The sequence below is a fragment of the Nymphalis io genome, chromosome 14, assembly GCF_905147045.1.
Source record: "Nymphalis io chromosome 14, ilAglIoxx1.1, whole genome shotgun sequence".
NCBI classification, from domain to species: Eukaryota; Metazoa; Arthropoda; class Insecta; order Lepidoptera; family Nymphalidae; genus Nymphalis; species Nymphalis io.
In genome coordinates this window covers 6,042,885-6,055,816 of record NC_065901.1, presented here as the reverse complement: position 1 = coordinate 6,055,816, position 12,932 = coordinate 6,042,885, and the positions used below count along the sequence as shown (strand labels likewise).

At 33.4% G+C, this 12,932-nt stretch overlaps 1 protein-coding gene across 3 annotated transcripts in view; it reads right to left on the bottom strand.

Moving 5' to 3' along the window:
• LOC126773362 (uncharacterized) overlaps nt 1–12,932 on the bottom strand; it is a 69,962-nt gene that overhangs the window by 11,545 nt on the left and 45,485 nt on the right. For all 3 annotated transcript variants that reach the window (XM_050494274.1, XM_050494276.1, XM_050494275.1), the window contains one exon: nt 10,676–10,786. In XM_050494274.1, the coding sequence (XP_050350231.1) occupies nt 10,676–10,786 (111 nt within the window). The remainder of the gene's footprint in view (nt 1–10,675; nt 10,787–12,932) is intronic.

The window sequence follows — 12,932 nt, the reverse complement described above, 5'->3', positions numbered from 1 at the left end:
TCTTTTTTTTTTCAATACTCTATTTCGACATAGAATCAATGTTCTGGTACATTCTTTCACATATTTACCGCGCCTTGACGATAGATTTGTTCCTAGATCTAGCTTCAAAGTAAATATACTAATGACTTATGTTTTTTTTAATAAAAAAAACGAGAATATTGACCCTGTAAATAGTCTTCTTCCATTAGCCGTATACTGGGTAATTGTTAGAAATATAAAGCACTCCTTCACCGTGACGCCAAATACGGGAGGTAAGTTCTAATTCCCTAGCACCAAATTTAAAACACAAATATTGCTGTTTGGCGGTAGACAATTAGTTTATAATAAATATATAAATAAAATTACATACTTTTTCAGAAGAAAAACACCCATTTCTGGTAAATGGAACAAAACTCTAATCAAGACCTCGATGTGAGCAACTGACCATAAACCGTGTTTACTCCTGGTTATATGCATCCGAAACGAATTGATATCCCGTATCGAAAACAGGAGAAAGCCGAGCGAATATAACTCTTATTGATAAGACAAATACAAGGGCACCGTCGAACCAAATAAATAAAACATGTATGACGGGGAGACGTACGCAAGTTATTGCATTTTAATACGACATAGATAGAAGCACTGTTATTCCACTTAACATTAACTGGATGTAAAACATTTTACATAACAGAATCAAATATTTTTTTCTGATTCACCATCCACTTCTAATACATCCGGAAAATATATATATTCGTTCTATTTTCATAGTAATGAGATCATGTAAAAAATCATACATCTTGAATGATAACCACCTCCTATTTTTATATACGTACAAAACTGAAATTTATTATAAACAAGTGTCAATTTTCATTACCGCAATAAATTCACGAGTCTTATATATACAATAAGAAGTCGACACTAGTTGTAAAGTATTCCATTATCTTTAAATAAATTACGATATAAACCATTATTCTCTATTCTGATTTACCATATAACCTGATTTCGACCAAAATTTAATTCGTGATGAATAAACCCACGGTCAGAACCGGAGCTTCTCAAAAGGGGAGACCTTGGCCCAGAGGTAGAACATAATGACTCAAGGTTTGATTAAGATTTGATATTTTTACATTTATTGCAAAATATTGGCAAAACCCGGTAGTTTATCGGTTTAATTTATTTTAATATATGCCAACTACTACACTTCCTTATAATATAATAAATAATATTTATTTCGTTGGTTAGCTTTCATAATAAGTTCCTTACCCTGAATTTCGATTCGATCCGCTGCCTTCGCCACTCGACTCGTCCGAATACTCGAAAGATGCATTATCAACCATTGTTCTGATTTGTATTTCACATTATCGGTAAGGGTAACAACGATGCACATCACACATTAATGCTTCACTTTACACATTTCTTCTTAAATCTCGTAATCCTGATTGCCAAAACACATGGAGATACAGTACGACGCTCTCTCATTGTTCAAATAGAAATTCAATGCTACAAGTTGACATTCATAATAGTTTCAGATTTAGCGATTGATGAATGAATGTAGACCAAATGATACCTAATCTTCGACTGACGTACGCGAATAATGTAGTTGACCCCCGTCTATCTTCAATGATAAGATTAATAATGTAAACCGATGAAAATTCCAAACATTAAAACTATGAATTACGACGAAATCCTAACATCACTTGTTTAAATATAAAACGATATGGTTAGCGAGGCAAATATATCAAAACTAAAAGCTATTTTACAGTTGACGAACAACGTAAAACAGAAAACACGTCCACGAGGCCGCTGATTCCAATTTATTCGTAATTATTCCATCACACAGCAATGACGAACAAACCGGTAATTCTATTCTTTTAAATTAAACTGAACTAGTGTCGATAATATTACGTATGAAAACACTAACTTCGGACAGAAGTAGCGTTCCGGCCGCGCTCGAGAGAACAACTGTTGATAGAATGCTTATGTACAACATGTATTGATTGTGTATCGAATACGCTGTAATTTATCGTCACAAACGATAAGATAGCGAAGGTCTAAATGAAGTGTGGCGAAATTAAACGCTATTAAAGATTTAGCGAATAGTAAATTTGAATTATATGAAAATATAAAAACTCTGCGAGACGATGACGACCTTTCCGGAAACGAGTTCATCGAACTTATAACGCCTCAGCGGCTTGAGGCCGGACCATGCGATAGCAGAGATACCGCGGTCTTGAGTTAAATTGACATCAAAAACAATATAGAGAGTGGGAAGGAAATCGTACGATTGGCTTTGTACAATCACTAGAATCGACATTCACCTTCGATCTGTTACCGGTCGACAACGGTACAACACGCTAGTTAAGCAAATTCAGACTGCAAGATGCAGTCGGAACATGAGACAGCTGTTTGTAGCGAAATGAAGAGAATTCGCTTACATACAAGGTACAGATAGTACGGGCCAAACGATGAAACGAAACAAGAAACGATTATGATTAGAATATCGATTATTATCTAATTATAATTATTATATAATTGATAAGCTGGTTGAAGTAATAAGAAAAATATATTATTATTTTCCTTATCAATAATTAAATTGTAAATCTATTAATTTGTTTAACATTTTTTTAGGCATTATTTTTTTATTTTAGTTGGAAGACATGCATTAATGTTCACTGTATATTTGATCGAATGATCTTATCGTTAGTTTTATTAGATGTATGTATGTATGTATGTATATATTATAAATTGTATAACTGTCTGAGCATTAGATAACGTAAAACTAGTTACAAAGTAAATAATTACAATCAATATGTTTTTAAACAAGACACGTGTATCTAATTCAAAGTTCTAAAGTCACAGATATACTGGTGGTAGAGATTTGTGCAAGCTCGTCTGGGTAGGTACCACCCACTCATCAGATATGCTACCGCAAAACAGCAATACTTGATATTGTTGTGTTCCGGTTTGAAGGGTGAGTGAGCCAGTGTAATTACAGGCACAAGGGACATAAAATCTTAGTTCCCAAGGTTGGTGGCGCATTGGCTATAAGCGATGGTTGACATTTCTTACAATGCCAATGTCTAAGGGCGTTTGGTGACGACTTACCATCAGGTGGCCCATATGCTCGTCCACCTTCCTATTCTATAAAAAAAAAAAGATGACTTAAGTAATATAAAAAAAAAGTCTACAGTAATCAAAGTCAACGCCAAAAATTGAAGCGTTACACTTGCTTATTGATTGTCATAAATCTACCACCGGTTCGGAAATAAACATCTCACACCTGAGATGATCCGACGTAAGAAACTCAGCGGGATTTTTTTAATATTTCATCCTTTACCATTACAAGTAATATACAATACCACATAAAATACATTTTTTAATTTGAAATAAAATATAAAAAGATAGGTTTTAACTTTTTTGTAGTATTGATAAGCATTTGTTATATTACTTTTATCGATTCAGGTGTTTTTTGCAATATGTTTATTTATCATTGCAGCAGAATTATTCGTTTACCGCTGATACGTGTTATTTTTAAATCAATAACCAACGAAGACATAACCAAGTTATGCCTAATTTGCCAGTAGAAATCGCGTGTTCTTTCTTATTTTTTATCGAAATTCGACCGACTGTTTTTATGTACATTTATTACACATACCTTTCAAATTACATATTTTATTTCCTCCTTTTAACAAATACATATTAAAATAACGTATTTTTGATGTACACGAATTAAATTTAAAAAATATATATAAATTAAATTATAAATCAAATGCTAAAGCAGTACTTTTAGAATTTTGCTTTTAAAAGTAACTCAAAACATTGATGACCTTTAAGACCACGAATGTTTTATTTTATAAATATGATTGAAACGAAAATACTCAGGACGTTTCTGCTATCGTTACCTAATCGTATGAATCGAGGGCGAGCCGGGAACATCAACATTATCTGCGTTGATTGAACAAATGGGTACAAGCTAAGATAGAAAGAATACGATACAAATGGCATTAGTAATATAGAATAATTTACCAATTGATAATACTTGACAGTCGCTCCGGGTCCCACTTGGCACAAAGGTTGTCCATTGCCATACAACGCGGAAATGCGGCCTGCACTATGGGTGGCTTTGCGTCGGGTGGGAATCGGGAGGGACTATTTTAAAATTTGACTAAAATAAAAAATAATAATAATGTAAATTTAAATCAAATCCTATGTAATGATCATGATTATATGTACATATTATTTGTAATTACAATATATTTACCAATATTATCCAGAAAAAAATATTAAATTACACATAAAACTACATAGTAAAGAAACGTTGAATGAAAATATGTCACTATTGCCCACCAGTTACTGCGAAACATTTTCCCGTGGAAAAGATTGATACCACTTTTAATGTATTACATTCCGAGGATAAACTCACGTCCGATACGCAACACACACGTGACAGGCTACCTATTTTGTTACACACTAATTAAGATTAATTAAACTAAAGTGTGTACAGGAACATCAATATTGGTTTACAAAATTTCCATTATGAATACGTATACGATTAGCTTATTTATTTCAACCTTTTTTTTACGTAAAATGTAACGTAGCGTCTTATGAATGTCCTAGTACTGGGCTAAGATCCTCTCTTTGTAAGATATGAAGCTTATTTGACCACGTTGCTCAAATGCGGGTTGGTGTATCAACAAGTGGCAGATTTTTATCCGACACGTGCAGGTTTCGTCACAATTTCCGACACCACTTAGAACTTTGTCAAGCTCGTCTGGGTAGGTACCACCCATTCATCAGATATTCTACCGCAAAACAACAGTACTTGGTATTGTTGTGTTCCGGTTTGAAGGGTGAGTGAGCCAGTGGAATTACAGGCACAAGGGACATAACATCCTAGTTCCCAAGGTTGGTGGCGCATTGATGATGTAAGCGATGGTTAACATTTCTTACAATGCCAATGTTTATGGGCGTTGGTGACCACTTACCATCAGGTGGCCCATATGCTCGTCCGCCATCCTATTCTATAAAAAAAAAAAACACCGAGATTTATTATTTAAAATATAAATTGGGTACTTTCAAATTCAGTATTGCTTGTCTGGATTTGAAACGTCACATCACGTGTTCTAACTAACCACCTCGGCTATTAAAACTTAGTTAGATACATAAAATAACATTTACATTTTTTATCTCATATTGTAATTGTTTTCTCAGTGTTTGTCATAATTATTTTTATTTCAACTACTAAATTACGTTTTTAATTTTATTATTTATATTTTATTATTGACGCTATGTCCCTTGATTACAAGGCGTAACGTCTTAGAGCATTTATCTGTCATTTTATTCGAATTGTAATATTTATCATGGACGGTACCTATCTTCTTATTTTCTCTATATATTATCTCTATCTACTTCTACAATAAATTTAAACATTTCATACAGAAAGAGCAAAATATGTTATTGTATGACGCAATAAAGTCATCGATCGCATTTCTTAAATCGTATGTAGATCAATCATAAACGTCATATTGCAGAAATTCTCGTATTGCAATTTCTTATCAGCTCATGATATAGGAAAGAGACCACGAACCCGCAACATTGTCAGAGGTGATATTAGTAACAATAACGTGTTTTTCAATTGGTTGCGGTAAAAACTACTACATCCGTCTTTTTATTTATAAACAAAACGTAAAGATCATCTGTATGTCATCTATGTTAAAATATATTTCTTTTAAAGAAAGGTTCTATGGCTTAACTACTCTAATAAAAGTGATTGCTAGTGTAAAAGGTAATTACGCAGTATAGTCAGCGCCGAATTTACCTAGTTCTTCAAGGAACCATCAGCATTTTGGGGTGGCGTCTCGAAACCAAACCAGTTAATACTTAATAATATAAAATACTAATACTTCTGAACTTTGTTATTTTTTAAAGTGCGAGCATTACGAAGGGGATTCACGGATTCTATGTTAGAGTGTTTATGCCATTGTTCTATAATTTGAAATATTTCATTTCTATTCCATACCGCCTTCGTAACTGAAAAATGTAATTATATACTCATATGACAACTATACCTGTTCACGCGTAATTCTGCTATTGAATGAGATATCAACGTGTGAACACTGTTGAAATATGTACGGTGCTAGCTAGCTAGCTAGAACTAGCTACTTCTTGCCGCCATTGACAAAAACACAAAAGCGTACAAACACGTTTGCCCAATGCATTGGCTAGCACGCTGTCCCAACGAATACAGTCACAGTCGCCCAATGCTTTGATCAGCATATGTTGGCCCAACAAGTACTTCAGACTATGGAACCAACGCGTGTGACATAGATCAGCTGACTATATTAGAGCAGGTATTATGTATAAAATATGTATGGTATATTATTATTATAATATAGTATTCAACTTAAGCAATTTATGATTGCGAAATGAATATCAACACATAGTACAATCAACGTGCACATCGGTGGCGCGCGAATTGTACCGGAAAATTGTTAAAGCTAGTAAATAATGAAAAATTGAGAAAAAGCGCAATCGAGTCCAGATCGAGTACATATGTTAAAAATTCAATCTTAACAATTTTTGATACAATCAGTTACGGTACGGATAGTGAAAGCAAATGCGAAAAGGTGAAACAAAACAAACATGCGTTTTAAAATTCTAATGATATAATAATATTCTAATAGGCGTTGTCAGGGGTACAAAAAAGAACATAGGTTACCTAATGTGTAAATTAAGAGCGGACGAAGCCGCAGTAAAAAAGTAGTACACAATAGGTATTTTTACATATAACGTTTGCTATTATTAACTTTAAGTATTCAGTTGTATATAAAAGTTCAATAAAAAATACTGTTAATAAAATCACTTCCGTACGTATTTTGGAGCACATGAGGCCTGGTTTTCCAAAAGAACGCAATACTTTGAGCATGCTTATCGCCACTATTATATAAAATCTATTTTGTTGGTTTATTTGTTACAATAGTTATGATATAGTTTTAACATATCGGACAGAAAAAATCGTTTTTTCTTAACCTCATTTGATATCTAACTAATTACGTTCATTTTGTAAAATCGATTTGACTTAGCTGGGAGACACTATATACAAACAGTATTTTGTATACGACAAATTGCTGTAGTTATTTTGAAGATATAAGATTCAAATATATACGGAGGAATTGTTTTTAATAATTCAAATACATATATTTTATTAAGTAGTTTAAAAATAATTTATTAATACTACAGGCTATGTAATGACTAATTTGCCAGTATTGACTTTAATTTGAGGTCAATCCACCCAACACCGCGCGATTAACAACCAAATGTTTCCAGCTTCTAAAAGTCTTATGAACCGTGTATAATTCATTTTAATTATTATTTTTTTACTGCATGTGCACGTTCTTCCAAAATGAGATTTTACAACTAACAGAAGCGGCATTTAGTGAAATGGTGAATTAATATGATCGCGGTAAATAAAGCACATATAAAAATACTAGTAATATTATAAATGCGAAAGTTTTTGAGGACGGGTAAACAGATTTTTGTCACTCTCACACGCAAAAACTACTGAAATGATTTGAATGAAATTCATAATAGCTTATACCCTGAATTGACACAGGCTACCTAACAGCTGCCCTTATTCCCTCACTCACGGGCGCAGCCACGGGTGGAAGCTAATTATAATATAATCAAACACAACTTTTAATGTTATGCCAACTGTAACGCATCTTGTTAATATTATAAATATAATCGATGTTCTTAATTACGGAACTATCCAGATACATTATCTAAACAATTATGATTATACCATCAACATGAGCTATAACTGACGTCAATAAATACAGATAAGCTATTAGGATAAATTACTCAAACCTTCACGCAAGAATAACTTTTGAAAATAACGCAGCCACATTACACATAAGCGAAATATTAGAAGAGTAAAAATAAAAAGCATCAATCACTCATGTATTTGAATGTAATAGAACAGCCATTTGATATATAAAAAGAACTAATTGGCTTCCGGCTTTAGCTTTCGCTATTATTATAATTAAACCATGAGTTTAATGTAAATAGAGGAAAGACTGGAGGTTATTCCACCAAGCTGCTTCATTGTGGGAGAATATGTTCATGTGGCAAAATTTCATTGACATATGCAAATTTAATCACGATGTCTTCCATTATCGATATGCATGCGAGCAAATTATATTTACCCAGATTTGAGCCCACGTTCTTCGTTAAACGATCTACGTTTTATAATCACTGGACCATCTCTGGTCAAAGTTAATAAATTTTAGTGGGCCAGATGGCCCCTAAGTACCTTTCTGAGGATTTAAGCTGCATTGAAAGAAATATTTAAATAAAAAAAAGAAACAAGAGTGTTTTTTAATAGAATAGGTAGGCAGACGAGCATATGGGCCACCTGATGGTAAGTGGTCACCAACGCCCATAGAAATTGGCATTGTAAGAAATGTTAACCATCGCTTACATCGCCAATGCGCCACCAACCTTGGGAACTAAGATGTTATGTCCCTTTTTTTTTTTTTTTTATAGAATAGGAAGGTGGACGAGCATATGGGCCACCTGATGGTAAGTGGTCACCAAACGCCCTTAGACATTTGCATTGTAAGAAATGTCATCCATCGCTTATAGCCAATGCGCCACCAACCTTGGGAACTAAGATTTTATGTCCCTTGTGCCTGTAATTACACTGGCTCACTCACCCTTCAAACCGGAACACAACAATATCAAGTATTGCTGTTTTGCGGTAGAATATCTGATGAGTGGGTGGTACCTACCCAGACGAGCTTGCACAAAGCCCTACCACCAGTAAAGTAATGATCAAGAAAGCCAAGAAATAGGATAAAAAAACTTTATACACATTTGAACGATGTCGAATTATTTTTTATTATTAGATTATAATTAAAGTAAATAAATTAAAATAGAGCCCAAGAGATTTTTTATATCAAATGTCCTTTCTTGGGGTACCAACTTGCTTTATCAAATTTCATCAAAAAACTGTTCAATGGTTTAGCCGTGAAAGCGCTACTTTCACATTTAGAATAAACAATTAACACTCGGAAAACGAAATTTATGATTGCAAAAGTTTCATGGAAATTGTTCCTCGTTATTCAGTATTTATGAACCCATAATTTATATTATATATATAAAGTATTTATTCACTTCGTATGATAAATATATATATTTTTGTATCATACGTTTTTTCTTACCGTCCTGTCCGCTGCTTAACTTTTGCGTCAAGCAAATAATGGTACCTAAAGTGGCAGGAAAATACAATGTTATTGAGAGAATTAAATGGTTTTTTTATTTACTCGGCAGTTTAGTAACAATGTATTTATCAACAATTATAATTATAAATATAATTTAAGTAATTTTTAAGTAATATCTGCGGAGTGGATCTTAATATACCTACATAATATCGCGAGTTCAAATCAAGACAAGTACCATCGAATATTTAATCTGTATTTAAAATTTATTATCTCGTGCTCATTGACCAAACATCTTAAGGTTGTCTGTCTAAATATCTAAGGTAAAATTCTGCCACACGTGTATCCAACGACTCACGGAGACACCTCCAAAGTCTACTAACCTTTTTCATTAAGCGGAAAGGAGTCATTTGGCCAAGAAGTGAATGTAGTATTATTAGTTATTTTACGGAGTTTTTGATTAACATTAAACAAAGTTTAACGTAGAAATGATATGATAACGGAAATTTAATAATAATTTGAATGCGAATTGATCTGTTCGCACTATCAATTTCCTGACAAAATTGTAACTAACACACTCGCGTTTTAAACATACATATGCGTAGGAGTACGCACACAAACATACAAACATCTAAAAAAGGTTCTATACCTGGGGACCTCTAAACTAAAATGGTTAAATATATATGTATTTATATATTATATGTAATAAATAATAATTCCAAACGTTTTATTTAATTCCTCATATTAATACTGAAATGCTCAATGAAATGTTATCCGAAAACAGCTGTTGAACGAATTAAATAGTGATAAAACGTGAATCATAGATAAGGGATAAAGATTATATTAATTAATTAATGTACGGTTTAATAATTTACAATGAATTATATTTTAACTAGTTTCCGCCCCCGACTTCGCCCGCATGTGCTTAATTAATGTTTGAATTTCGGGAGGAAACTTGCCCTTTGATTTTAGCTAAAGATAATTAATATATTTAAATATAAAGGAATTCAAAGTTGAATCGTCATTTGTGGTGTCTTTAATAGGATATTGGATGAGCATCTGCCAACCATAAGAGGCAGATTAAAATCTTCCAAAAAATATATTTACTCGCTCATAAAACTTATATTAGATACTGGCAGTACTCGTTCGTCCAATAGCGAAGCTATTTGACCCGTGAAGGGATCTGATTCAATACCTTACTTACCAGTTATTTTATCAACAAACAACAATACAATGAATTTTAGAACGATCGTACGAAGGCTAAATAAATTGTAATTACATAAATCAGTACTAAAGTTTAAAGTTTATAAGAAAATAAGGAGCTGGACCTATACCAATACTTAACAACAACATATTCAGCCAGAGACCCTCTACAATAAGCTGTTGAAGTCCCTACTCTTCCACATACAAAACTAAGTAGGAAATATTTACGGGCAGGGATGATACTTCAAGAAAATTAAAAAACAAAATAAACTCACTTATCATGTTTCGATCTTGAGTGTGGTTCGAGCTGCAGCGGGGTGGCGGGCGCGGAGCGGGGCGCTCCGCACCCGCCACCCGCCGCGCCCGACGCGAAGTTCCCGGTTGACCTGTAACAATTTACCAAATTAATTAAAAAGCCCCAAACTAAAACATTAGTTACTCAATTACGTATTTGCAATAAATATTTGATATTATAAATGTAATATTCCTATATCACCTATATTACTATAAAGGAACTATCGCTTTACAAACGGCTTCGCTAGCGTCAAAATTCAGAATTTGAAGTACCAATTTCCATAGATCTTCCTTCAAAAATGAAGGATTTTCACACAACCGTTTTATACAGGGGATGTATAAGTGTTAGCTACTACCGTGAGGGTTGAATTTTCAAAAATCCATTCTTAATGCTAAACTGCTAACCTACTATGTAGCAGACTTTCATTTTTGTTTTTATTTATTTGCCGGGAAGGCAAATGACTCTACTCCACCTGATGGTAAGTGGTAGTAGAGTCCTAACGCGACGACGGCCAGTACATTCGGGAAGAATGTTCTGCACTAGTAACCCCCACCTTGCCGGCTCGCAAGATGCCTCTTTACGCCTCGTTTGAAGGAAACCGGGTTGTAAGAGGGGAACACGTGAGCTGGTAAAGAATTCCATTTTTTGGAAGTGCGACAAAGAAAGGAATTGCCTAATTTCTTTGTGCGCGATGGAATTAATGTCACAGACATCTAGAGCCAGCACGCGTAGACTTATGGGAGAAGGGGGAAGCAGAAACTAGAGAGAATAATTCCTCAAAGCACTCGCCGTGATACAGTCGATAGAAAACGCTCAGCGCTGCTATCTCTATCTCTTTCGTGGTTCTAGTCCGAGTAGTTTTAACTATGCGTTGATATGACACGAGTCAGTAAGTCATTCTTTTATACATATACATAGATATATTTGTTAAGCAACTTTGTCAAAACAGCAAACATTGCTAAAAGCATTCTGATAACAACCTTATCTCAATGCTGTTAAGGGTTATTATCAGATGACTCGTCGCGTAATTGGTAATATCATATGCACGTTTTTTTAATAGTACATATTTATTTTATTGACGAATAGACAATAAACAATTTATGAGGCAACATCGTGTTGTGTGCGTCGGAGTCTATTATATTAACAATAATTATAATTATATTATAGCATTTCATGATATTTATATACATACATAAGCTATTTCTAACCAAAATCTTTTACATATATCGCTTTTTTTTTAAAGTTATTAACCCAGTATTTTTGATATATTGTTATGTAATACGTATTATTAAATTTAATGTACAACACAAAGTTACAATACGAAAAATTGCTTCGGATTACAAAATAGTAGAATTGCACAAGAAGCGGTCTATTGGAATATTATTAGCCATCCATTCCAGACATATACATGGTAACTACACAGACTGGCTTGTGCAAAGAATTACCGTCTACCACCAAGTAAAGTATAGGTACTAGAATAGATAAGTACTAAAATTATCTTCGTCATAGACCACACTACACGATGGCTTATGCAGCTGACGCTACGTCGGCTGCATTTAATGTCAATTGCCAAGCAATATTGCTGGAATTTATTATTATTTTCAAATCTTTACTCTAAGTAAAAGAAAGCCTTATAAAGTACTTGTAATTCATATATTTTCTTATTTTATTTGAAACAAAGACAAAAATTAAGTATCCATTTCATAAATACTTAAATATCTTTTACTTACGCAATAAAACAAATAGCGCTCATTTCCCGTAAGGAAGTATTTGGTATGCATGAGACAAATATTTCTTCCGGCCAACTCACTCTTTACATTGCACGTGTAAAAACTTGCCGTAAATATATTCTAATAAATTTATATAGATCACTAAATAGTTACAACGTTAAAAAAACTACCCATTTTAAAAGTAAGTTTGTAAGGCTTGTAACTTATTCCACCACTCTGCTTTAATGCGGATTGGTGTTTTCACGATGTTTTCCTTCACCGTCAAGTACGAGATGAATTATAGTAACAAATTAAGCACACGAAAATTCTGTGGCGCTTGCCCGGGTTTGAACCCACGATCACCGGTTGAGATTCATGCGTTCTTACCACTGGGCCATCTCACCTTTTTATACACTTTATTTTAATCATAAAAATGTGGGTATATCGTATTTTCTTAGAATACTAATATTATGAAGAAAAAGGATTTGATTTTTGTATGGTTTTGTTTGTAATAGATAAACTCAAAAT